We start from the raw sequence: 27,519 nt of genomic DNA, 5'->3' as shown, positions 1-27,519 counted from the left end.
AGCGAAGCTCAGATGATCAAAACGGCGGGGGCTCTAAATATAGGCTGCTGCTGCACAATTTCTTCTGCTTGAGCTGGGATTCACCCAACCTCAGTTGATAATGTGGGCAAGGACAGGAAAGGATTCTCATTTGTATCATACTTTCATACTCAATAATCAGCAGATTTGGTGCCTTAAAATGCGAGGTTCATTCATTTTGCGCCAAAACTCAAAATACTTATCTAAAATCATCTTTCTCCATTGAAATGAGTGGAGATGCTTTTAATCCGTTCCAGAGACGAGAGTAGGCTTGAATAATATTAAAAATGACCTAATTGTGACCACCCCCCAAATATATTGTTTCTCTGTCCTTTTCCAATCTATTTTTAACAAACATATGCAATGAATAAATATGTATTACAATTACATATTCATCATACATACCATAAATATTTTGGTTTTATAAGTGAAACTTATGCTGAAATAACGATAACAGAGTTGTGAATTTATCGACAAACGACAATGCCTACGGAACTAAGCCCCCCTTCCCTTTCTCCCAATCAATAAATGTATCAGGTGCACGTAGATTGACTGCTCAATAATAGATTAATGTGCATGTTGAAAGGGCATCTTGCTGGGATAGATGCCAAATATGAAATTGTATAACAGATGCTCAGCTTCAGTTGTACTTTCTCCGATTGCGATTATCAGGCAATTTGGCAAACTGGCGGCCCAAATTTTAGCTTAGCTGTTATCACTCTGCACTTCCAAACTGGAGGTTTGGCAGCTAATGGATTTCTTTTTCCTGAAACCTCATGGCTAAAAATACGGGGCATGGTAAAATCTGTATTGCACAAAAAAACTTCAAAACAAAAAGTGAAACAATCTCAATAACCAGGTGTGCTACAAAATGATAGACATCATTCAAAAAAAAAGAAATACAAAGTACAAAGTACATTAAGATTAAAATTGACTCAACAAACTTAAAAAAGAAAAGTGAAACAACATCAATAACCAGGTGTGGTAGAAAATGATAGATATCAATCAAAAAGAAAGAAAGAAATGTCCAAAGTACATTAAGATAAAAATTGACTCATGATCAGTTATTTCAGGTGCAATGTTATGTTATCTTATTTATTTTAATATTTTTTATTTAAGTTAAAATGGGGGGGGGGGGGGGTATTGTTTCATATTAAAAAGGAAGAAATTGTTTATTTTCTTTGCTTGTGGAATTTATCTTGACAAGGACAGTAATGAAGTTTAGTTTTGATAATTTTGGTTTGCAGTGGCATAAAAAAGTGAGACTTTCTAATCAATATATGTGTTGTACCAGACAGACATGGCACAGTACCAAAAGATTCCTGATTAAAATTAAAGTGAAACCCAGAAATTAAAATTGATGATTAAATTGATTGAAAAAATAAAATTGAACAATAACAAAAATACAATTTGTCAGTTTAACTCACCAATTAAACAATTAATAGTTTCGTGCTTTTTTGTTAATCGTAAACTATCTAATAGCATTTATCATGAACACAGGAGGACATCTAGTGGTCCATCGTGAACATCTACCTATCTGACACAACAGCAGGGGGCAGTATCGTAATTTAGAGCCGAGTCGTCGCTACTTTATTTACTTCCGGAGTCATTTTGCTTTCTCTTCCGGTTGTCGTCTGGTCGCGTAGCAGGTATTAACCCTCTTTCCTGACGATGAACTGTCTAATCTAAATCAATCTGTATGTGTTTACGGTGTCTGCATATAAACACTCACTGTGTTTAATTGACCACGTTACAAAGCACACGTCCGGTGCACTATTTTATTCATGCGATCCTATTCAAAAAGGATAAGTTAGTATGAAGCTAGTGCTGTTAGCATTATCTCGCGTTTAAAACAATTACGTGCCATACGCAATCTATTAAATTTGTAAATTAAAGCCGACGTTTCACCGCTAACGTGCGGTCGGTGTAATATGTTTTTTCAAAAATAACAGAACTTATTCTTCTGGTTTTCTTCTGTTCAAGCCCTGTACCAAAGCATCAATGTGGCCAGCAAATGTAGCAATGTTAGCATTGACTAACTCTCTCCTTTTTGTTTTGGTAGGGCAACTAGAGTCACAATGGCAAAGTCGAAGAACCACACGACACATAACCAATGTAAGTCACAGCCTTCCTTCTCTGTTATGTTTTCTGATGGAATCAGTCCCTGGTTTTATTGTTTTTAATTCCTCACACACAACTGCATTAGATGCCCATGCACTATACTGTCTACATCACATGCCCTCTTCCCTCCACAGCTCGCAAAGCCCATAGGAACGGCATCAAGAAGCCCAGAAGCCACCGCTATGAGTCGCTCAAGGGGGTATGTGTCAATGCACAGATTTGAAATGAGAAAATGGCAAATGGGCTGAACTGTTAGCTGCATACGTGTTTCATGGGTTCATTGAATGTAAACAAAGGCATGCAGCGTAAGCTACCTTTAAATGTACTGCACACTAATATTGATACACGCATTAATTGCCTTCTTGGACCTTGGACCAATTCTTATAATCACATCTTACAATCAACAGGAGACAAACGCACACTTTAATATATAAGTATTGTTTATGAAGAGTTTTGTTGCTTCGTAGGTCGACCCCAAGTTCCTGAGAAACATGCGCTTTGCCAAGAAACACAACAAGAAGGGCCTGAAGGCAGCGAGGAAGGCCGCGGCAGCCAAGGCCGCAGGAGTTGTGGCTCCTGCCCCAGCCGTTGCTCAGAAATGATCTGTCTGCTTGTGTTTCCGTCACAATAAAGCAACGCTTTAACAAACACCGTTTCTTTGTGTGATTTCTCTTGTACGGTATTTCCATCATAATAAAGCAATCTTTCTCATTTCTTAGTGTGATTTCTCTTGTACAGTATGTCAGCAGCTCAGGCTGTCAATTGACCGGTTCAAATAAGGCATGTAAAGCAAAATTAGTGGTGTTGGATGGGTGCAACTGTCAGTGTAGCAATAACGATGGCCATTACTACATTTAGAAAAATTTCTTGAATTGCATTATGAAAATGACTGCCACACATATTGCGCCATATTGCATTGCACCTCACTTAACATGTAACACAAGACATACTCTGGAATGACACGTTTATCAACACTGCAGATCAGTAATCGGTCAAGTTCATTTATATACGCGTCTACAACGGTGGGTTGTTCAATGGTACTCGGAAAATTCTACATATGCAGTTGGTCACATTACTGGTCTTTTACGGTTACACACACAACCAAAACCCCACACAAGGAGGAAGTACACTGAATAATGTGGCCGAGTTAACACCCTAGATTTGATGTAGAGATTTATATGATGAGGCATTACAGTTACCAAACGACGTCCTCCTATTTGGAGAGTCAAAATTCCGACTTTCCTTGAATTCTTGAATGAAACATTAAATCGTCCTGTGTCGTCACTTCCGCTCATGCTGACACCAACTTGCATCATTTCTTGTCTTGTCAACTCGGGTTGGACAGCATGTGAGTAAACCATTCAGAGTGATACAGTGTCAAATATATGATCGCGCACTCCGCGTTTGCGCCATATTCTACCCCGTTGTGTAGATCTTGAACGCCTTCCTCTCAGCAACGCCGCAACGCTTTTTGTCTCGTGCTAATTTACTTAAACGTTGACCGGCTAACTTAGCACCCTTGCTAACTTGAAAGAGGCGTCATTATTTGGGAGAAGTGAACTTGAAAATAGCTTTTCTGTGCGCATTTTTCTGGTCATTTTTTTAAAATGACTGATCAATTTCATATGTGAGTTTTTATTTATTAACAGTGGATAATATGGTTTTGTTGACAAATTGTGGACAGCGCTCCAAAAATACATAAATAAATCTAAATGAAATGCATATGATGACTAATAACATGTGACCTCAATAAACATTAATGGTGTCGCTCATTTATTTATTAAAATTGTCATGTCAACTTGTGGGGGAAATGTTCCAATAAGACATTAAATTTTTTTAATTTGCTTTTATTTTGGTTTGATTTAATTTGTATGGTCTTGTATTCGATGATCAATCAAATGTAATTCTATATTTGATACGTGATTGCATTTAGACTGGCATATTTGTTAAGAGTACTACATGAATACATTTTAATTGTGTGATGCAATGTCTTTTATTGATAGACAGACGCCATCATGGTGGAACCGGTGCCCGAGTCCATCAACTTCCCTTCACAAGAAGAGAAGATCCTGCAGCTGTGGAAAGACAAGGACTGTTTTTACGAGTGCCTCAAACAATCCAAGAACAGGCCCAGGTGAGCGAATGAATGCATCTCAACCACTGTTAAAGTTGTAGCACTTCTTGTCAAACTAGTTGTTGACTGTCTTGACTTTTTTCTTAACCCATTCACTGCCATCCCAATTAAATTGGCTCTTTGACCTCTATTGCCATCCAAGACAGTAAATGAGTGAAGAGTTGAACCATAAGTCTGGTGCCAAAATATCAAAATGAAAGGCAGCATCCTTGTCAGAAAAACGGCGGTTCCCTAGCATGACCTGAATATCATAGCACCTAAGCATCCGTTCTTAAAGCGCTGATCAAAAGTTGAACATTTTATCAATCACTTTGGTCAGCTTAATTGTAATCACACAATTTCCCCCACCAGGTACACCTTCTATGACGGTCCACCCTTTGCCACAGGTCTGCCCCACTATGGTCACATCCTAGCGGGCACCATCAAAGACATTGTCACCCGCTTTGCCCACCAGAGTGGCTTCCATGTGGACCGGCGCTTCGGCTGGGATTGCCACGGCCTGCCTGTGGTAAATGATACTGCATATTGTTTTTCACTCCTTTCCTGCAAGATCTGTCTTACCAGCGGTGTGTTTTGTAGGAATATGAGATCGACAAGACCTTGGGCATCACGGGCCCTGAAGACGTAGCTAAGATGGGCATTGCCGAGTACAACAAACAGTGTCGAAATATCGTCATGAGATATTCTAACGAGTGGGAGGTAAGAGCGTGTAAGGAGTAAGAGTGGTTTTGAGTATTTGGGGAACTGCCAAATGTGTAGCTTGGGAATGTTGGTTGTTGCCAGGTCTCGGTCAATCGAATGGGAAGATGGATTGATTTCAAAAACGACTACAAAACTCTCTACCCGTGGTTCATGGAGACTGTCTGGTATGTTTTGTCACAAATGTACACTATTGTGATCCTAACCCAAATATAGAGCATAAAATCAAAATACAATAGAACACATTGTCCTATTTAGCTCCGCTTCAATTCCAAGTATATGGTTGGTTCTATGTTCACTTTTATTGCACGACTTTGTTCTTTCAGGTGGGTGTTCAAGCAGCTTTATGACAAGGGTCTGGTGTATCGTGGTGTCAAGGTCATGCCTTTTTCCACTGCGTGCAACACACCGCTCTCCAATTTTGAATCGCACCAGAACTACAAGGTCCGCACAACCTTCATATCTGACACAGTCCATGAGGTTACAACAGAAAGAAAAAAGTCCACTTTTTGTTTTATTTCAGGATGTTCAAGATCCATCGGTCATCGTCGATTTTCCGCTGCTGGATGACGAAAATGTGTCTCTTATCGCGTGGACCACCACCCCGTGGACGCTGCCTAGCAACCTGGCCCTGTGTGTTAACCCTGAAATTTCTTACGTCAAGGTCCAAGGTAGGCGTCTCTACACAAAATGCTGCCTGTCATAGTCAGTGAGATACAGCAGGGGGCGCTGTTGCAGTGCAAAGCAAACAATTCAGTAACTGCCTGTGCTGCATGGGAGACCGCCTTGGAATACCAATGACTTTTTTTTTCCTTTGCATCAATTCTTATCCTCCTCATTCCATCTTCATCCAACATTTTCTTCCTGTTTAGCTTCACCCTCCACCTGTTTTTGACCTGACGTCGCTCTTTGCCTTGTCTCTCGGGCTTCTGTCATCCTCTGCCGGTCCGCGCTTCGCAGTCATCTGTCACACCAATGACGCGTAGGGACGTCTTCTTTTCCCCCTATGCCGCTCCAATCCCTCCTCCAAAAATCGTTTTAATTTCAAACCTTGCTCTTTTGGGAGCGTTCCGCTGCAGGATGAGCAGTCTCACAGCACGGCCATGGAGTCCTTACCTGACCTTGAGTTTTTATGGCGTTGGCCTCATTGTCATCAAGCAGGATTCGAGATCCTAGTTAGAGCCCCTCCACCTCTGAGTTAGCAGTAATGCGGAGAAGAGCATAACATGGTTGCTGTTTATCAAACATGAAACACGGATCAATGAACATAAATCACTCCTGTCAGGGCCATTTGTTCCAGCGTTCAAAAATTAAGCAGAGCATGAGAAGAATCATCAGTCACATGTCGCAAATGTAGACAGCTTAGAAGACATTAATGAGGAGGAATGGACACTAAGCGCCCTATGTCACACTATTTCCCGGATGACCAAGTACTCTTCGCCTCGGATCTCCCGTCATTGCTTGACTTCCAAGCTCAAAACAAATTCCCACATGTAAAGTGAAATAAGTAATTCGATCGTACACAGTTGCCGCTTGTCCTGAGGTTGCCTATAGTTGTTTCTTTTTTTTCAGATATCACCACCACCAAAACGTACATCATGATGGAGTCCCGATTGGGTGCGCTGTTTAAGTTAGAGAACGAATACACGATCCTGGACAAGTGAGTGCTGCTCACTTTTCAAAAATGCGAGAGAGAGAGGGGGGGAGAGAGGGGGAGTGAATCATGCGTCTTTTTAGATGTAGGTAATGAAACACATTAGGAAATGAGAATTTTAGGTGTCGGTACAAACTCTATTTCCATATACATGTCACACGTGAATACAAGTTTCAGAACTAGCCAAACTATGGGGGGGGGTAAAAAAAAGTGACTTAGGGTCTGAAAAATACTTAAACTGTTTTTACAGTTGCAGTGGAATAAAACATATAAAAATAACCTTGGCTAAATGTACTGCATTGTATATTTAGTACAATGTACAACAGTTGTGGCTGTTGTTAAATAAAGTAAATTCAACAACGTGTCGAAGTCTCAGGTGAGTTATCGGTAAAGTACTTGGCATAATAAGGACAAACATTAAAAGATGGATAATGGATGGCTGTCTTGGATGTGTTTTTCCAACTTCTCCAAAATAGTTTTCTGAAAACTTGCGTTTCGGCTCTACCTGACGTGTCTTTGAAATCTGTTCCTTTCCTTTTCAGATTCCCTGGCAAAATGTTAAGTGGAAAAAAGTACAGACCTCTTTTCAATTACTTTGCCAAGGTTAGTAAACTCTGTGGCACTCTCCTACTTTTATATATTGGCTACAAAATGAAAATCTTTGAATCTTTTTTTCTTTACTAGCCTGACCACATATTGCCATTTATATTTATGTACTTTAAATTTCTGCACCATTTGATCTCAGTGCGGCGAGAAAGGAGCTTTCCAGGTGGTGACGGATAACTATGTCAAGGAGGAAGAGGGCACCGGAGTGGTCCATCAAGCACCTTATTTTGGAGCTGTAAGTACAGATGGGAATTTTTTTACATTATTTTCATCTTGCTAAGTTAGTTGTGTACCATAGTGATAACTTAATATACAATTTAATTTAACCTTTCAGAATCCAAATTTGAGGATGACCTGGGTCATTGCTAATGGAGTTAGATGACCTTGTTAAGAGGACTTAGAATGCCCTAAAGCTTGTAGGTAACCTTCGGGTTGTCTTGAGTCCGCCGCCACACTCGTTCATCTTTCAGGCCTTGAACGTAAAAGGCTCTAAAGGTTCTTCAATGCACATATTTTAGAGATGGCAGATCAATGCATTTATTTCCCCCTAGAAGGCGGATTTCCATTTTTTTTTTCTCTACTCTAATGTCCTGGCGCCGAGATGCCAAACAGCCCCCTTAGCCATCCGTCTTGGGCCACTTGACAGGCTGTTTGAATACAGAATACGTTTACAGATGGAGTGCAATCAGCGACTTGGTGTTGAGCTGTAGCAGCAGCAGTTGTGCTTTGTTTAGTAGCTTTGCAAACACAACCATTTCGTATGGAATCGTAAGGTGCCGTTATGCTTGTGAAACAGCTTGACAAAGTGGTTGGCAAATTATTTGAATTTAATCTATTTAACGGCAATGTTTTGTGATAGGAAATGATATCATTAAGGTAATATAAGACATCTTTTATTTATTACAAAACAGTCTTGTGCTACCCTGCTTTGTTATACTGACTAATAATGTAAAAGAGATTAATCAGCGTAATCACGTGTGTCTAATTTGCCATGTAGGATGATTACAGGGTATGCACTGAATACAAGATCATCCAAAGGGACCAGGTTCCGATCTGCCCCGTGGACGCCTCCGGCTGCTTCACATCAGAAGTCACCGATTTTGCGGGACAGTACGTCAAAGTGAGTGACACGTTAGCCCCATTTATATCGAGATTAGCTTGGTGGTCTTATATCATTCATTGATAGTTTTTTTTTTTTTTTTGAGTTACCGGATAATGTGAAGACACTGAACAACTAAAATACTAAAGTTATAGTGTCGGCTATTTCACCACTTTTATGGGAAAAAGCACGAAATACACATTTGACATGCCTATCAGGTAGACAATTATGGAAATAGTATCCTAGGCAGCCCGAGTAAGTTGCGTCATTTACCCTGCCTACTCCATGGCCCCATTTTCTCAGCAAATTCCCTTGTTTCCAGGCTCGTTCTCGATCCTTACTGCCGTCATACTTGACACCGCTTCTTAAAATAGCCTCCTTCCATTCCATCGCCACTCCTCGACTCCTGCCACCACCCCATTTGTCATCTTTGGCAGCTGTAATGTCTTCTTCGTCCTACCTGATAGCGCATGTCCTTTTTCCTGCATGTTAGCTTCATGATGTTGCCACTTCCTTTAGCTATCTCATTTTGGCAGTCAATGTTTCTCTCAATTCAAGTTTGGGTTCTCGATAAAACCACTTGGGCCGTATGAAGTTGTTGTTTGTATTTAATAACTTCAGCTACTCCAAAACTTTGTTAGGATTTAATATTTGTACCTGGATTTTAAAAGTACTTTGACCAATGAACTCCATTAGTCTACTCAGTAGTAGCTGGCAAAATGCCTCTCACTTATCATATCGCAAGCTGGTGTGTTCACATTTTAATGAGTTAGCGGTCAACTTGGTAGTAAAAAAAGGTTAATATAGGCCAAGAGTTTTTTTTTTCCATGACGATGAAAATATGAGATTTCTTTTTTATGACAAAGGAGTCTTGCAAAGTGTACTTTGCACATCTCTTTCTTTATGGTCAATTTTGTAAAAACTTGATTTCCTTTGACCTTTATTTTTGTTTAACTGATTGATATGAAGGCACGTCCGCCTCACAGTTAGGAGGGTGCGGGTTCAATTCCACCTCCGGCCCTCCCTGTGCGGAGTTTGCATGTTCTCCCCGGGCCCGCGTGGGTTTTCTCCGGGCACTCAGGTTTCCTCCCACATCCCAAAAACATGCTTGGTAGGCCGATTGAAGACTCCAAATTGTCCCTAGGTGTGAGTGCAAATGGTTGTTTGTCTCTGTGTGCCCTGCGATTGGCTGGCAACCGGTTCAGGGTGTCCCCCGCCTACTGCCCGATGATGGATAGGCTCCAGCACGCCCGCGACCCCCGTGGGGACTAAAGCGGTTCAGGAAATGGATGGACGGATAGATGGATGATTGATATGAATAAAATGTAGATAAAAAAAATATTAATTGGAATAAATCTCGGTTTAGGGTCTTTTAGTCACTGTTGATGTACATGCTTGTGTGTGTTTAAAACCCATGTTCATCACATTTTCAACATTGCATTTATTTCTAAATACACGATTACTGTAGGATGCTGACAAGAATATCATCAAGTGGCTGAAGGAGAAGGGTCGCCTCGTCAACTCCAGCTCTTTCAAGCATAGCTACCCGTTCTGCTGGAGGTGAGACATGCCCAGCTCGCATCGTGTAACAGTAGCTTCTTATGACTATTGATATTAGGAATTACAGATCACGTTAAATACTTGTCTTATTCAGCAGCGGCAAACCGTGAGAGCCCCTGTGAAGTTGCAGTACAGTTCCTCAGTCAGCGAGGTCCAAATGTGCCATAGGGTCAATAATGGTTTGTGGTTTCAGAGTGGAATCAATTCAAAGTCAGTGTGCAAGCACAGTCATAACCTTTCAAGGTCCCACATTAGCAGAACTTCAATTCATTACCTTCTCTCCGAGCAGCGGTCGGGTTAATTAAGCTCGTTATATTCAGCGCTGTCAAGCCACTAGTAGATGCAGGCTCGCGGAGATGAAAGTTTATTCGCTACTCCCCCTTCATCATCTCTCTGAGTTGTGGAATGTAATCAACTGTTTGGCTTAAATGGTAGAAATGAATGCATGAAAATATATTCTACCGACACTTACTAGGTTTTCTGCCGTTGCTCGCGTGTGTACAACAATTTCATATACCTGCAGGTCGGATACACCCCTGATCTACAAAGCTGTGCCCAGTTGGTTTGTCCGTGTGGAGCACATGGTGCAGAAGCTGCTGGACAACAATGGACAGTGTTACTGGTAAGCACTCAGCCAGGCCAGGCCAGGCCAGTTTGCCACGCTCTGGCACCCTGAATGTGGACAATATCTCAAAGCCACTAACTTTTCATCCAATAACTCGTACTACTGTAAGTAATACACAAAATCCACTGCAAGATCCCATATTTGCACAATCTGTGTCATGCAATTATTGCTATGGCTTTACTTAAGAAATGTTCCTCAGTAAAGTTGTGGGAAGGCAGTTTATAATGAAGAACTGACAAAATAAAGATCCCATCGAATACTTAGGATTCATAAATGACATACAAATTGTGCATGTTGCTAATCACAATAGCGGAATGTGAAGTAAACGTCTGCATGAAAGGCTCTCCAACCAAGCGGTATTACCCCAGGTGCTCCCTGTGCTCTTTTCTGAGTGGCTGGTAATGGGACTGTCAAACTGAGATGAATGACTAGCCACCAGGAAGGTGAACACACATACATGTAGGCACACACACTTAAAAGAAAAGGCGAGACTGACGTGCACTACTGTAAAGGATGAATTCATTTCCTGTGGCGTAATTGTGGTACACTTAATTTCACAGCAACCGACTATCTCTATGTGCATTATAGATGAATTGACAGCAGTGGTGCACTTTTAATATGCTCTGAAAACTAGCAGATCTTTAGTAATAGATATTTTGGGAAGGTTTTGTGTCAGAAACCTATGAATAACAAATGAGCTAGTCTTTTAAAAAATATATATTAATTATTTTTTTAAATATCTGCAACACTATGCAAAGAAGTATATTGATGGGAGATTTTTTGTTTACGCAGAGAGATAAAGGAAAATAATAGCTAAGTTTGTATATAGTATTGTAGTCAGTATGTGTCGTTGATTTATGGATTAAATTTTATGAGGTATGAAACAACTGTAGCTCAGTGGTGTGTTTGGAAAGGTGTCAAATATGTATTTCCTTCAACCATGTACAGTATGTTGATAATACAATTTCCATAATGCTGGATTTAGCTGACACGCTTTAGGCCTTCAAACATGCGCTCTTATGCAACTTTCTAATTAAAACTTTCCTCCAGCAAACGTTAAATAATTGAAGGGATGCGTTTTGATTAGACGCACCACTTCTGCTCCCGTGAAGATTTTTAATTCCACCCAGATTGTCTGTCAGGGAGCCTTGCCGGCTCATCAGCATCCCCATAAAAATGAATATCCTCCTCTGGTTCAGTGTGCTTTCACATCACGTTCGTGTTCGTTGATCAGAGGTTAAAAAAAAAAAAAAGAAGCCCTTCAGAAAGCAAAGTGCTTGTTATCATATCCCCACAGTCATTTGTTCGGCTTGTCTCGCTTTCTCGCATTGGCGCAGCGGGCAGGCGAGGGCTAAGTATCTATTAGGCCATTTTTTTTTTTTTTTTCTTGGACTAAATCAGCGACCAACCTAACGAGTACTCGAGGAGCGCTCACCTCTTCAGCGGAACCTTGACGACACTTCACAGACCATGACTGGACATAATGACTAATAGATGAGGCAGTATGTCCTATTTCATCCACCTTCCTCCAGTCCTTCATCAGTTTCACTGTGGGTCTCCACTCTACTGCCATCCTGCCTAACTAATACATAACAATTCTAAGTAGATTTTTTATATATGAATTAGAACAAATTCCCTGCTGGACGTTGTCTTGTGGTTTTACTAATTATTGGAGAAATCTGCATTTGAATTGCTCATACTCATCTCTGTTATTATAAACCTTGAGTCCCATGTCTGCTCAGACCTTCTGAGTCCTCCAAGACTGCACACTTAACATCCTACATGTAGCAAGAGAAAAAGGAGGAGAGGAGTACAGGGACTTGGTGAGCAGCAGTAGCAAGAAAAAAAAATCATTAAATTGATGTATTAGGGGCCTAAATAGAAATGCCTGCTACAAATGGGAATTGATGAACTCATTGCTTGGTGGGTGGATGCGGAAGATGATATATCCGACCTCCTCCCCCACCTGCCACAACCGCCAGAACCATCTCAGTTTGCACTGCTGAGCAAGAGAGAAAACACTCAGTAAGAAAAAGACAAGATGTAACCTATCAGGGGAAAGTATGGAAATAAGATCCAGCTCGCTTTTTTTGGCTTGGCACTATATTCGTACATTTATGGTGCATAGGCTACGAAAAAAGTGAGACCGCGTGAGATTATTGTATGACTGAAAATATCCTTTTCACTCAACAAAAATATGAACGGAAATAAAAAGTCATTTCTACCCTAAAATAGCTTAAAATAGCCTTTTGTGCTTATCTTCAATGCACGGCACTCTGTTGCTTTTGGGGTCATGGCATTTGTATATATATATAAAAAAAGTGAATCAATGACAGCACTCATCAAATCTTCCATCTCTTTCAGGATTCCTGATTTTGTGCGTGAGAAGCGCTTTGGCAACTGGCTGAGGGATGCGCGCGACTGGGCCATTTCAAGAAACCGTTACTGGGGCACGCCGATCCCCATGTGGGTCAGCGATGACTACGAGGAGGTCAGGAAAACACAACATATGCAATGAAATGACTCGCCATGAGCATGACAAGTCACTATGGGAATTCTATAACTCATTTTCATTAATTAATTACATTTCATCAATTAATTCCGTTCAGAAAATGGATGGATATGCATTACGGTAGTTACCGTATTGGGTGACCATCGTTTCCATTATGTGCAGTGTGACTACATATTACAGCCCCCCCCCCCCCCCCCTCCCTCCCCGGAACCATTAGAGTCCCTCCATAAACTAAATTCATACATAATTTATTTATATAAACAAGAAACCTAATGGGTTCTGGTTTCTCATCATACCGGTAAGGGGAACGTCCAAGGAATACAATGCAAATAGCGATGGGGTAGAAAGCAGAGAAGATAATGGAAGGTGGAGGAAAGAATAAATGACACTATACAGAAAATGGATACAAGTGAAACGCTACCTCCTAGTTAAACTGCTTGTTGTAATTTTATTATCTCACACGAAATCATATAAAGGAAATTCATGTGTCCCAGGTTTCAGCAGGCTGCTTCATAAAACCACATAAAGGATAAACAGAAATTTCCCATGAATGAAATAAAAGAGAGGCCTGAAGATTTTTAGCGTCGCTTTTTTCCCCCCAATAATGCGATGAAAAAAGAAGTAATGTACCACTGATTTCTGTCTGAGGAATAATCACGTTGGACTTAACGCATTAATGTTTGAACTTGCACATTTGATTTGACTTTTAAGAATATTTTTTATTCAACTCCAAATGGTACCACCTTTGGGGTTTTCCACTTTCCATTATATAATCAGAATGTTTCAGTTTCTCTTTCATAGGATTCCATTCAAACTAGGAACTGTCACTGATCACAGTCAAATCCAACTGACACGGCGAAGTCAAGTGAACTTAATAAAGCTGTCACGATTGTATTTTTTTTTGTAGCTTAAATGAAGTGCTGGTCCCTGGGCTGAAAGAGAGAGGGCTGGTGACCCGCTTGCTGGAAATAGCGCTGTCACTCCCTGGTGCCTGTCTTAACTCTTCCCATACTAGCACCAGCGGACTCGCACACACAAAAACGGTTTCTTTGTGGTTGCCAGTCTGATTTCCATCCCCTAGTAGCTCTTCTTCTAGTTTTGTCGCTTCTAGGTCCAGTGTGAATATTGTCAGTCTTCTGTTGCCTTCTTTGTGCCAGATGGGGGTTAGCAAAGGTAGTTTATGTGGGCCATGTTAGCTACCTTGTGCTGTCAAAACTAGAGCAGAGCCCATAGGCCGACTCCCGGCGGAGAGCACTTTACAAAGTTGCGCTGAAGGTGTTTTAACTTAACACAGAGCAACTTTTACATTGCGTTTACCTCTGCGTCGCGTGTTTTAACTCGAGGCTGATCAAATTCTAACTAACCTGTGTCATCATACCACTGCTCTTCCAATATTAATCATTTTCTTCACTGTGTCATTCAAATGTAAGCTTGGGCGGCGCTTTACTCAAATGTGAGCGTGTGTGTTGTTCAGGTGGTGTGTGTCGGCTCCATTGCCGAACTGGAGGAACTCACTGGCGCCAAAGTAACTGACCTGCATCGGGAGAGGTGAGTGGTCAAGCAGAAAGCCCAATCCAAACTATTCTGTCTTCAAATCGCCTAAAAAAAAAAAGTGAGCTTGGTTGTAATTTCACGCCCTTTGCACTCTCTACCTCCTCAGCATCGACCATCTAACCATCCCATCGCGCTGCGGCAAAGGTGTCCTGCGGAGGATCACTGAAGTGTTCGACTGCTGGTTTGAGAGTGGCAGCATGCCCTACGCCCAGGTCCACTACCCCTTTGAAAACAGGAAGGAATTTGAAGACACGTTCCCGGCGGACTTCATTGCCGAGGGCATTGACCAGACGAGGGGGTGGTAAGTGGAAGAAGGAAGGGAAGTGACACAACGTCGCAATTAAAATGTAACCGAGAAAAAACATTTGATACTTTATCAGGAGCTCTCTGCCCACCCATCAAGTGTGAAATTACATCACTGAATGTTTTTTAGAGAATATTAAATAACTTTTTTCATTGAAAGCTTCTTTTTTTGTGCCCCTCTTTAGGTTCTACACTTTGCTGGTGCTCTCCACAGCGCTGTTTGGCAAACCGCCCTTCAAGAACGTCATCGTGAATGGCTTGGTACTTGCTAGGTGAGTCTTCTGTGTTGTAAGTGATGTCCTCCTATCTCCACCATCTTCTTGGCAACATTGTCATACATCTCCCATCCTTCACCTGTCTGTTCACCTGCTGCTTAAGATCGTAGTGGTGTGTGTGCTGTGACAGTTAGTTGCTCAGAAGCGCTCGTCAGTTGGGCCCATCCTCGGCTTCTTCTTCCTCCTCCTCAGCCTTGGGCTCTAAACAGACCACCGTGCTCACAGGCCTGCTGACCTGGAAGGCCGCTGCTAATTTGAATACCAAGTGCTCTGTTACTTAGATGTTTTTTTTTTTTTTTTTAATGCATGCGTGCTCTGTGTATGTGTGTGCACATTAATTCCTTTGCCTGTGTCACCCCCTCCCCGCAGCGATGGACAGAAGATGAGCAAGCGCAAGAAGAACTACCCGGATCCGGGCCTCGTAGTGCAGGGCTATGGCGCCGATGCCCTCAGGTCAGATCTTGCGCTTGAATGGGAGCAAGTGTGATTATGTGTTTCTGAAGCATGCCGATGGGAGAGAGAGTCTATATATGAGTGTGCGCTAACCTACCTTATGTCATTAGCTGGCATGGTTTGGTAAGAATCATGAGCTAGTCCGAACCGCCACAGTCCTACATGCTGCACACGCACACACTCACGCAAACGATACACTCACACGCACGTTTCTCTTTTGCCCTGAGCTGTCGAAGCACCGTGGCATATGGCCTAATGAATAAAGCACCACACAGTTGCACCATATGTTCACATAGACAGGAAGTTGAGTGAGTTGCATCGAGAAATATGACTGTTTGTTTCTCTCTCAAATGCAATAAAATAGAGAAGACCTGTATTAGTCCCGCATTGGGATCATTCCAGTTTTATAGAAGCTATGCGGACAATTGCAGCACTCAGGAAGATATAATTTACAACATCAGGGAAGGAGGCGATGTAGCATCAGTACATGATTAATTGATGCTAGAATATTGTAGATGTGAACTGCAAAAAAAAGTACGTCCATATTGTAATGCATTGTAATGTTTTCACAATTTTGGACTGAATGACATTTTTATGAGCATATCCAAGTGTGGGGTGGCACAGCTCTTAATCAATGTCTTGATTTGAAGAAGCTGATTGAATAAAATTGCCCATTTTCAGTCAAGCGCAATACAAAGTGCCTCAACTCTTGCTCGCTAAGATTTTTTCTGTCTCTCACTGCAGACTGTACCTGATCAACTCCCCTGTGGTGAGAGCAGAAAACCTGCGTTTCAAAGAGGAGGGCGTTCGCGATGTGCTGAAGGATGTCTTCTTGCCGTGGTACAATGCGTATCGCTTCCTGGTGCAAAATGTGCAAAGGTTACAAAAGGTACGGGCGCTTAATGAACATCACAAAATGTCACTTCTGTCCAAACGCTCCCACAAGTCATCCTTTCTACTCCCACGTTTAAAAAAAACAACAAAAAAACATAGACACGCTTGATGGCGTAACAATCTCCGACTAATTGATTCATTGCTCATTGGCACCAAATGGTAATTACCTTTGATTAATAGAATGAAATAATGTTGTAAAAAGGTGCAGTAATTAGTCCCTGGAGTGTTGTTTATCTACATGTGGGTGTGTATTTAATTTTGTAGTTTTAAAAACGCCCCCCGCTGAGGGGAAAAAAAAAGCATTAGTATTCAGCATAACACTTTATCGTGAAGCTCCAATTAGATATTGGCCCATCTTTTTACGCGCATAATAATGACATCACACTATGATTTTTGTGACCCCGTGAGTGATAGTTTCCGTTGTTGTGATGAAGTGTGTATCGATGCTTGTTTGAATTATTGCGCCCAGGAGGACGGCCTTGAGTTTCTGTATAACGAGAACACCGCAAAGCAGAGTGACAACATCATGGACAAATGGATTCAGTCTTTTACGCAGTCCCTCATCCAGTTTTTTAAGACTGAAATGGACGGTGAGTAGACACTTGTGTGTCAAGTAGCTTTTGCATTTGACAACTTATGAGTGTGAAAGTGCTTACAAGCTGTTGTCTGTCACGCAGCGTACCGCCTGTACACCGTGGTGCCCCGTCTGGTCAAGTTTGTTGACATGCTCACCAATTGGTATGTTCGGACTAACAGACGCCGTCTAAAGGTGAGTTGAGCTGACTGACTTTTTTACGTTGTTATGAATATTTTAGTTGCTCAATTGTGTTTGGAATTCCACCCTAATCATATGTACTTTAAGACTGGATGGACAGAGAGAACTAAGTGACCAAAGACAATGGCAACTATTCGAGGATGAACACTTGTTTGAATGCTTGGGGATATTGTCATTCATATAACTCGTTGCAATTGCATCATCGCACTAGAAAAATACAGTGGGCGGCCCCCTGCTGCACATCAATCAGTAGCTGCATACGTACAAGCTTGCTGCAATAAAAAATAAAATAACTGCGAGCCGTGGTGTTCTTATTGCGGGGCTGAGCAGATACCGTGTCTATATGATAATCATACATGGAAATAGAAAGGGAGAGTGCTGTGGCTATATCGGAGGCAACTGGTTCCATTGTGCATTGTCCATTTCTGCAAAACATTCCCTACCTTTATCTGTTCCACTCACTGGGGACGTAAAGTGGTGCCTTGAGAAGTTTAATTTATGTGATTCCTCAAAACACCGCAAATTGTCTTTCCCCATTGCAATGAATGGAAATGCAATTAATCGTGCTTGGTGGCAAAGATACAAAAGAATATTCTTAATCATCTATGTTGTATGCCACATAGAAATTATACAACAGACCACCATGTGTAATTTTCCGCCATTATCAGTGGACCTCTTTTTTGCGTGTGCATTAGTGGCATTGGACTATTGTGTGTTTGGGCACTTGTGCCCTATTCACTGCTCCATGGGTAGAGGCATTGTATTGACAACTTGACATGTTTGAACTTTGTAGGGCGAAAGTGGTACAGAGGACTGTCTGTGGGCGCTGGAAACCCTCTTCAGTGTGCTCTTCTCCATGTGCAGGCTGATGGTGAGTCATCGCAGCTTGTGTGAAAGCATTAAGAGTAAGAGAAAAATGCCTTTTGTTGTGGGTTTCTGTGTGTGTGTGTGTGTGTGTGTGTGCGTGCACGACAGACTGATTGCATGAGTGTGAATGAAAGAAGAGCTCATGTTTTTTTTGTTTTTTTTGAAGGCTATGAATAAAAAAACACGTGAGGCAGCTAGCCTCACCTAGATCAATATACATCATTTGTGCAGCTTTATGAATTCATTAGTATGCTCAAAGTGCAATGCTGGCACAACTCGGTTTGAACTTTTGCTCATGAAATCTCGGGAATAAAATGTGTTGGATGTGCTTATTTTCCTCCCTTCGCCCGAAAAAGAAATGTTTAAAGCTCCTTTTGACTTTTGGACTTCTGCAGTGGGAAATGTAAATGGACCACAGTTGCACAGCATCAAATCATCTTCCTCTTATTTTTTACTACAGTTGCTCTGCTTTTCCCCTCCTTTGCCCTCAGGCTCCCTTCACACCCTTCATCACCGAGATGATGTACCAAAACCTGCGTAACCTCGTCGACCTCGCCTCTCTGGAGGAGAAGGACACCGGCAGTATCCATTATCTTATGCTGCCCCAAGTCAGGTGGGAGGGGGGGGGGGATCCCTTCATTACATAAAAATTAGTTGAGTGCGTGATTGTTAATCAAACTTTAACGGGTAGTACGACGTTTCCCATAGAGCTCTCGTCAACATAAAATACCAGTCAAATGCACCCAAGACCGACTTCTATTAGCACTGTTGTCTTAAATCGTCGATTAGAGGATTTGCTCTCAATTCTTTTCACAATTTAAAATAAATGCCAGGTGTCTGGAGACAAATGATATCTTCAGCTCCGCCTCCAGACTGCAAATGAATGCTGGGTGCCTGATGTCACCACTTGTTAATTTAATTAATTTAATACAGTACTCATTAAACCTTGAGCCACAACATATTAATTAAACAGTAGTTATTAATGAGATGTCACTAATGTTTATTGGGATTTGTTTTATTTTCTGACACTTTTTGACAACAATAAAAACAGGTTGAATTTTTCATTTCAAATAAGCAATTTAGAGGAAATTTAGACAAAAATTAATTGCAAAAATTAGACTATAAATTCACTCACTACATACAAGGAGATTAGACTATTAGTCAGCTAACAGATGCCTTTTCAGATTGGTGTTCATAGCACTGCAAACATCTACTGTACACAATCTGGTTGGTCGTAGCTTTTTAGCTATTTTTAATGCTTACTATTTGCTTTGCAGTTTTTTTGACAAATTCATCTGATGAAATGCACATATGAGAAATGTAGTTCTAAAGCGTACAGATGAAGTGATAATCTGAGCCAAGTGGCCATTTATCGACTCAAGCAGCGAAGCGGCATCTTTCAAATTGCGAATGTGCTCAACTTCTCCGTGTTGCCTTTTTGCAGGGAAAATTTGATTGACAAGCGCATAGAGAACGCCGTCTCTCAGATGCAGTCGGTGATTGAGCTTGGGCGGGTCATCCGGGACAGAAAGACATTGCCGGTGAAGGTAAATCATCCATTTTGTCTCGTGCACGACCAAAACTCCGTGTACCGGTGTATGACTGCTGCTGGGCTGTGAACATTTGATTGATAGATAGATCTTTATTTGTCATTGTAACATGCACAACGAAATTTAAACTGTCTGTCATGTGCTTCAGTATCCACTGAAGGAAGTGGTCGTCATTCATCAAGATCCAGACGCTCTGAAAGACATTCAGTCGCTCCAGAAATACATCCTGGAAGTAAGTCAATCCATATATGTAAATGATACAAATAATAACTCTGCACCCAAAATACTGGGTACAGCTGTCGCATGCTCCTTTCGGATTCTTTGCTGCAGGGGAAACACGTGCAGACAGGAGCGTTGGCTTTCTCACCTATGAGCGCTTAAGCAGACGAGAAGACATCTTCAATAAATGCAGTGTACTTTACAATGGATGAGAATAAGCAGCACACTGCGCAGCGGTGCATGACCTGCTATCTTTTTCGCTCTCCACTGGCAACTGTATTAAACCAAATCCACATATAAAGAGCCTGCTCAAGCCATCACCGAGTTAAAAATAGCATATCAGCAAGTCATCTGCGTGAAATATCTGTCTCAGCCACTTTGCAGCACAATTGAGAGGAGCGTGACCAATATTTGCCTTATCACATAAGAACGTCACGTATTTCCCTCTTTAGACGAAGGAGAATTGATCGTATAGAAATGACCGAGAAAGACTGCCAGACTCACTGGGGACGTAAAGATGGGCGAGCTCAGTGACTGCTTGATTTCACGGTGCACTCCCTCTGTGACAGAATGACTCTCCAGCATGAACTTCTTGATTTGTTTCTTAGACTGGCTGGCAGAGCGCTTAAGTTTAAAATTGCTGTGTTGCGTAATCCTTATTTATACAGTCTGTAGAATTCAGATTCTCAGACCTGCCGCACACCGACTTTATAATAGTTTCTGTCATTAGCAAATCCTTTTAGAAACGATTATCCATTCGATTATTCCATTGACTACTTGGTGACATATGTCTTGTGGCATCTCAGAACTCTGTTGCTAACCAAAACAGCAGCATAATCGGTCCCTGGGTAAGTATGAGTTCCTCATAATGTCTCCCTTCTCTCCCAGGAGCTCAATGTGCGCCACCTGACCATCTCGACAGACAAAGACAAGTACGGCATCCGTCTGCGGGCTGAACCGGACCACATGGTGCTAGGCAAGAGGCTGAAAGGGGCATTCAAAGCCATCACCGCTGCCATCAAGGAGCTCAGCAGCGACCAGGTTGAGGCCTTCCAGAAGAAAGGTATGGCCATTAAGTTTACTTAAAGGTAAAATAGATATCGTGCTTCAACTGAAATGCCGCATCAATTTGCAGAATTGACATCATAGAGGAAGACTATCCTCTTTATAACAAACAAGTGTCTATATTAAAATGTGAAAGCCGTGTCCAAATCAACAAAGCGCGTTACTGATCTCATGTAGTAAACTCACCACAAAGCAGCACAAGGTATTTTGTCTCCTCAATTAGACTGGAAGGAAGGCGCAGAGAACCCTTAAGTCTCACGGGAAAGATGCTGCAGAGGTCATCCGGACTGTGGGAACTTAGCGCTGCCAATCACTTAGACGTTTGAAGTCCAGTCCGCTCGCAGAACGAAGCAAAGTGTGGCTTCCGGTGACAGTTTATTGATCACAATGCATTGGAGTGAGAAAAAGCTTGCATTGCCTAACAAAACATCTCAGAAGAAGACTTATCATTTCCAGATCCATAATAGGTGCTGTGCTGAGACTGTTGCGTTCTCCCCCCTCCCACATGCTATGTAAACCGTTTAAATGTATTTTGATATTTAAATGTATTTGAAGACACACAATTTTGTAAGCATACAATTTGTAGAAAATACTCTGCGTATATATGCGCCTTTGCCTTGAACGGTTTCACTTTGATGATGGCCGCGTGGTTTTACACAAAGTCTGAAAAGGCATCACTTTGTACCTCAGCTCTGACTTTGATCCCGTCATTTTGATGGAGTACCTAGGAGGTGAATCGCGAGCAAAAGCTGGAAACCAAAGCGTAGAGATGAAGGATAAGATAAGACAAGAAGCGGAGTGACTCCCTCCCCGCCTCTCGCCTCGGGGTGTCCAGGAGTGAAGAAGGGGACGTGGTCACGGTTTTTCGAGAGAACACAGAGACGGTTAATTGGTGCCCCTGGCAAACTTCAAACACGAGGAAAGTTGATTGGCCACATTGTTTGACAGCTTGTGCGGATGCAGCCAGGATGCTTGTTCTTCTCAGGAATTTCTTCGTGCAAGTGAATGCGAATCTAAACTAAAGGTAGAAGAGATCAGCATTCTGGGTGATCTGAAACTCTGTTTCTGGAATATTTTTTGCACTAATAGAGCTACTTAGGTTAAATTAAAACAGCCAAAAGTTTTTTTCCAAAATATTTGGGTGATCATTTGGCTAATTCATTTCATTTTACTAATTCCGAAAATGCTGGCAAGTTTGTTACAAAAGTCCCAAAATGAATCCCATTGGTTTGCACTGTCACGGTGAAAGGGAGCACATCAACATCTTATTGAATGCGAATATCCCAAGCCCATAATGGGAAAAAAAAGTATCTTCTGGTGACTGCTCTAATGACCGTCAATCAATTATGCTTTGATTCACTTCACAGGCAATACGAATCCTGTCTGCTTACGCATTCTGTGAGTCAGCTTGACATATGCCGCATTTCAGGTTCCATAGTGGTGGACGGCCACGAGCTTCATGAAGAGGATTTGAGGCTGATGTACACGTTCAATCAAAGCTCTGACTCAGCCGCACAGTATGAAGCCCACTCTGACGCACAGGTGAGCGAGCGCTTGGCATGTGGATGCTAACACTTCTTATTTGACGCTCAGAAAAGTAAACACGCAATTTAGCATTTTACTAATTGCCTTTGCTATGTAGAAAATCGTAATGTTAGATTCTTTCTGTGAATGTTCTGAACTCCTCTTTTCCATGCTAGTGTTCAATTGAGCAAAGTCAGTGAAGATTTGCTACGTGAGCTGGAAATGATGCCATGAATTCTTCCGATCAACTAGCACGCACAACCCGAGTGTACGTCGTCAAATGTAATTTGGACCTTCCGCTGTATTCCACTCTGCCTTAACAAGCCAAAACGAGACGACAGATGGCGAACATTTTGACATGTTACTGACACACTCGTCATGTCACGCGTCTACTGTACACGCTTGAGAACAAACCATAGTGTCGCTGCGGCGACAGTCTTCTCCCTGAGTGGGCAGGAGATGCAGAAGAATCATCACCGAGCTAAGTGGAGACCAGCTCGTCTGGCTTTTTCCCACAGGCCATCGCTCATCATCGCTCCGTCGAGCGGACGCACAATGCACGGCTGCGCCACTCTACCGAGTCGGCTTTTTAATTCGGCGCCATTCTCGCTCCCTCTCATCGCCTCTCGGTCTCCCATCTGTCTGCCGCGCTCTCGGCCGTGTATTGTTTACATGCGCCAAGACTGTTCCTCAGTACTGTACATTACAGTCGGCGTGACTTGGAAGATAACGAGCTTGACCTGCTTTCAGGCGCACGGTCCATCTCGTGTATGTTTTTCCCTGTACTGTATAGGTTTGACGATGTTCTGTGCTTATTATCCTAAAATATATTGTTTTCAAATATGTGCCTTTGAATTGCTATCGAATCAGCTCAATTGGGAGTCTACATGCTTACATTTTAGACTGCAGCCAGAGAAAACATGCATGCAGTCTGCTTACTTATGGCTCATCTTTAAGAACGTGTCATCTTGTCTGTGCTGTAGGTGCTGGTACTGTTGGATGTCTCCCCGGACCAGTCCATGGTGGACGAGGGTGTGGCTAGGGAAGTCATCAACCGCGTTCAGAAATTACGCAAGAAGGTTGGTAGGGGCGCGGGTCTTATATCTTAAATATATTTTTTTACATTTCAACAGGTTACTGTATAATAATCTCGCTTCTGTGGCTGCATATCCCCCCAAAGTTTGAATGCTGCAAATTAGTCAATTTTCTGGGTCAGGGCGGCAAATGTTCAAACCTCATTATAAATGTTCCTAATAAACGACTTAAGACTATGAGTGCGGTTGTGAAATTTTGATTCTTATTATTTGTAATTAAACACCCAATTGGTTGAATAATGAAGCCACTTTCAGTTTCAGACCGCCAATTTCCATTCAGCATTAGCCATTTTTTTTGTTTGTTTCTAGCCTTGTGATGGCCGTCCTCCTTTGCCTTCTTTCTTCATATTTTTTAACACTCTCATGCTAATTTGCGAAATCTTTCCATAGCAGCGTCCCAGTCAGACATTTCTTCATCATAAAGCGGGATTAATGGCGGCTTAATTACGCTCTGGCCCCTTTCAGATTCGAGCGTTACAGCTTTGAAGTGCGACCGGGGAGTAAAGACGGATTAGCCGGCAGCCTCTTGTTTTCGCGAGAAACAAACAAGTTTTTTCCAGTTGCGCACGGTCGTAGCGGCGGTACTGCTGGCTGGGTCCTGGCTAGGCCGCATTCCAACTCTTATTTCACCCTCCTCCCCATCCAAGATCAGTGAGGAATTTTCCACCCTGGGGATGAGAATTAATTTACCCAATGTTCACTCGTACTATGGCTCTGTTTGTGCTCATGTGGGTGTTTTTGTTTGTGTGCTTCTGGTAGCAGTAGGTCAACTTATTCTTTATCAGGAGTTTTTATCTATCCACACGCACACACACACACCCGCGCCCACAATCAGAGCGGCATTCCCATCAGCAGAGGGTCGCCGCCTTGACTTGGCAGCGAGAGCCTATAAACCTTCTTCCATTGATTGAGCACTTCTCTGTATTTTGCTAGCTTTATTTTTCTGCCCTTGAGCTGTATGTTGCGATTGCATTGTGCACGCGTATGTGTGTGGTAGTCACAAAATTGCACCGGTCCGCACATACGCCACGCAACAGTCACGATTAGGACGAAATCAATGTTTTCGAAGGTGGTGAGGTTAGCGGAGGCTCCAAGCGCTGAAATGCTGCACGAAATGTCAACCAGTCTTTTTTTGGGTCTGACTGTATTTGTTCTCACACTTTTTTTTTCCCTTCTTCTACTGCTTTCTAATCTCACTTGCTTTCATGTCGCTGTGATGTTAATCCCATTCTCTTTACCTTTAAGTAACCGTTCCCTACAGATTTGACGTATTATTGGGAAATTATTTCACCCTCCATCATCTTTGCCGAATCAAAAACCATGAAGCAGGTGAATGTCTTTTCAAGAGTTTATTTGTCTTCATGGTCATGTCCGTGTTTTTTCTCAGGGTCATTTGGTACCGTCGGATGAGATCACGGTGTACTACCGCTGTCAGCCAGGCGGGGAGTACTTGGGTTCAGTGATTCAAGCTCACACGGATTTCATCCTGGCGACGACGAAGGCGCCGCTACTGCCTTACCCGGTCCCCAAGGGTGCTGGCGTCATTATCCAGGAGAAGACGCAGGTACGAGTTTGTAAAGCATCAGTGGAATCTTCAAAGTTGAACATAATTTTTTTTTTTTAATGCGTTATTAGAAATCCCCTACAAATGACTAATGATTAGTCACCAAAAGTCTCATTTCAGTAATGCAGTTCTATTTATTTTGGTACCAGTCAGGATTATGCAAATATCAGTGAAATGTTCCTAATTTTTTTTCCTGTACAAATGGTAAAGATTTTTTGAGTGCCGAATGAGTTAGACTGGGTCCTTGAATTTTATTATACGGTTTGTATGGTCGCAACATAACCCAAATTTGTATGCAAAATTCAGACACCTTATAGTTTATTACTAACAGAGAAGGAAAGTCGCAATCACAGTAGATATTTGTATGGTAAAAAATGTTTGAACGTAAAACTTCAAAAGTCTGTACACTTGCATGGTAAACTTTTCTTGAACGTAAAACTTAAAAGTCTGTACACTTGATCCGGGGTTTATGATAGCGACAGCTTGTGCGTGATGAATGAATCATCCACTTGATGTTCCCTGTGGGAAATCCATTTGGAAGTCAAGTGTTTTAGCAGCTACATTAAAGTGCTAACGAATGTATTTGATTCCCCCTTCACTTATACTTTCTGTCCCTTATGTTTGGTACAGCTGAAGGGCTCCGACTTGGAGCTAACGATTGTAAAGGGATCGTCAGCGCCACGGGCCGCTATAAATGGCCCGGCGTGTGCTTACGTCAACCTCAAAGTGAAAGTCAACGGCAAAGAACAAGGTAGAACCAAAGACAAAAAAAAATAGAAAAACTACAACTTGTACAATTGTTTTAACTTGTTTTCCAGACGGGGTGGTGCTGCTGGAGAATCCAAAAGGCGATAACGAGTTGGACGTGGATAAGTTGAAAACGGTGTGCGGCAGCATCTTCGGGACCAACAACGCCAAGCTTAAATTCTTTAGCGACAGCAAAGGTGAACACGGGCCCAAAACTCTTCCTCTGTGGACTCCTTCTGTCTAAAGGTGTGCTTGTCTCCACCGCAGAATTGCCGAGTAAAGCGGACCTGCGGGCTCTGAGTGGTAAAACCTTGTCGGTGACAACAGACGTGACTTCCCCCGGGACCGCCACCCCTGGCAGCACCCTTGTGTGTCCTTACGTGAACTTGATGCTCTGTGATGCACGGCCCGCCGGTGAGAACACACACATCCAACAGATGTTTTTGTAACATTGAAAATAGCATATACTCTAAATTTTCAGTTTGTGCTTCATAGTTTCATGCACCCATAATGTGGCTCCTTCTATTGTGCATTGAGATACCGTTGTATGAAATAGAGGTCGATCAGTCTGCCACACTGAGGCCACACTCATTTGTAGCGTAATTAGTCAAATGTGTGTGTACCTGTCTTCCTCCATACTCGCACTCCTGCAGAGTGCAAAACGGGACAAGTGGGCACCCTGCTGCTGGTCAACCCAGTGGGCCAGAACAGGCTTGACTACTCCGGCGTGATGTCGGAAGCCGCCAAAGTGTTCGGACTCCGGGGCAGGCGGCTCAAACTCTACCTGGACCAGGATCTCAGCCAGGGTAATCACATTTGTCATTGTTTTTGTTTTGTTTTTAAAGCTGATTTTGTTTTCTTTTTATTTAACCTACACGATCAATGCTGTTTTTTTGAGGGGGTACTCTTTTCAAATCAAAAAAATGATGAGCTAAGCCAAGCTGATACCGTGCAGTGGAAAAGAGACCACAGATACAATGAAGTCTATTAAGTAAGTCACTAAATATCGTTTTGTCTCTTTTAGAGCTGCCGGTTGATTCTGCAGTGAAATCTCTGGACACCAAAACTCTGTTTGTGCGAGTTCTTCCCACCACGGCGGATTCGTAGAACCCTAAGGAAAAAAGGCAACTTAAGACTGGTCATCATTGTTACAGTACAGCTTCCAACAATCCCCTTTTTTTTTCTTTTTCTTTTTTTTTTTTTAAAACTCCTTCTACGATCATGTGTTACTCAACTTGGGGACATCCAACTTTTTAAGACCCAGAAGCACACCAAAATAATAATAGCACAGACCTCTTATGGAAAACAGTTAATTATGCACTTGTAATTTTCTTTCCCATTCACTACTAAAAACTTGCAAGGTGTCCTTTTTCAAAACTCATTTAAGGTGTAAGGGTCCAGACTAGTCATTACGAGTGTGCCAATTAATTGGGCAAACCAATTTGCATTATTGTGGCCAAACGCCATTTAGTATTGAACAGATAAAACTTGCATTGCTTTGTGAGTCTTCATTTAGAAAGTTGAAATGAAATTTTCGGCCGGCTGAGCTTTCAGGTTGACATATGGAAAAATGCTGTCAAATGGAATAAATCAATGGTGATGGAAAA

At 42.1% G+C, this 27,519-nt stretch overlaps 2 protein-coding genes across 3 annotated transcripts; both read left to right on the top strand.

The window, feature by feature from the left end:
• Positions 1–1,581: 1,581 nt before the first annotated feature.
• On the top strand, positions 1,582–2,787 carry rpl29 (ribosomal protein L29). Its single transcript, XM_061291229.1, has 4 exons — positions 1,582–1,667; positions 2,081–2,133; positions 2,274–2,338; positions 2,607–2,787. Exons 2-4 carry the CDS (start codon positions 2,097–2,099, stop codon positions 2,739–2,741), a joined length of 237 nt encoding a protein of 78 aa, XP_061147213.1. The 5' UTR covers positions 1,582–1,667; positions 2,081–2,096; the 3' UTR covers positions 2,742–2,787.
• Positions 2,788–3,418: 631 nt separating this feature from the next.
• On the top strand, positions 3,419–27,519 carry iars1 (isoleucyl-tRNA synthetase 1). Of its 2 annotated transcripts, none has more exons than XM_061291476.1 (34): positions 3,419–3,487; positions 4,143–4,273; positions 4,625–4,781; positions 4,853–4,972; positions 5,057–5,139; positions 5,299–5,416; positions 5,496–5,643; positions 6,545–6,632; positions 7,169–7,229; positions 7,372–7,467; positions 8,230–8,352; positions 9,800–9,891; positions 10,415–10,513; positions 12,881–13,007; positions 14,503–14,576; positions 14,689–14,883; positions 15,071–15,157; positions 15,530–15,613; positions 16,358–16,502; positions 16,977–17,097; positions 17,185–17,276; positions 18,076–18,153; positions 18,641–18,762; positions 19,594–19,696; positions 19,848–19,931; positions 20,807–20,981; positions 22,413–22,525; positions 23,491–23,586; positions 24,989–25,165; positions 25,796–25,916; positions 25,984–26,109; positions 26,180–26,326; positions 26,566–26,718; positions 26,937–27,519. In XM_061291476.1, exons 2-34 carry the CDS (start codon positions 4,155–4,157, stop codon positions 27,017–27,019), a joined length of 3,807 nt encoding a protein of 1,268 aa, XP_061147460.1. In that variant the 5' UTR covers positions 3,419–3,487; positions 4,143–4,154; the 3' UTR covers positions 27,020–27,519. The 2 variants fall into 2 exon arrangements, with proteins under 2 accessions (XP_061147460.1, XP_061147461.1); XM_061291477.1 differs by having other exon boundaries at positions 3,438–3,487; positions 4,147–4,273.

The sequence above is a fragment of the Syngnathus typhle genome, linkage group LG11 (assembly GCF_033458585.1).
Source record: "Syngnathus typhle isolate RoL2023-S1 ecotype Sweden linkage group LG11, RoL_Styp_1.0, whole genome shotgun sequence".
Lineage (NCBI taxonomy): Eukaryota > Metazoa > Chordata > Actinopteri > Syngnathiformes > Syngnathidae > Syngnathus > Syngnathus typhle.
This window is presented reverse-complemented; position numbering and strand designations above follow the sequence as displayed.

Excerpts from the sequence above, each read along its gene's own strand:
- rpl29 (XM_061291229.1), top strand. The coding sequence starts at position 2,097 with ATGGCAAAGTCGAAGAACCACACGACACATAACCAAT. Across the intron at positions 2,134-2,273 it reads CCACACGACACATAACCAAT|CTCGCAAAGCCCATAGGAAC; the intron begins GTAAGTCACAGC and ends TTCCCTCCACAG. Across the intron at positions 2,339-2,606 it reads GCTATGAGTCGCTCAAGGGG|GTCGACCCCAAGTTCCTGAG; the intron begins GTATGTGTCAAT and ends GTTGCTTCGTAG.
- iars1 (XM_061291476.1), top strand. The coding sequence starts at position 4,155 with ATGGTGGAACCGGTGCCCGAGTCCATCAACTTCCCTTCACAAGAAGAG. Across the intron at positions 17,277-18,075 it reads CTAACAGACGCCGTCTAAAG|GGCGAAAGTGGTACAGAGGA; the intron begins GTGAGTTGAGCT and ends TGAACTTTGTAG. Across the intron at positions 18,154-18,640 it reads TCTCCATGTGCAGGCTGATG|GCTCCCTTCACACCCTTCAT; the intron begins GTGAGTCATCGC and ends CTTTGCCCTCAG.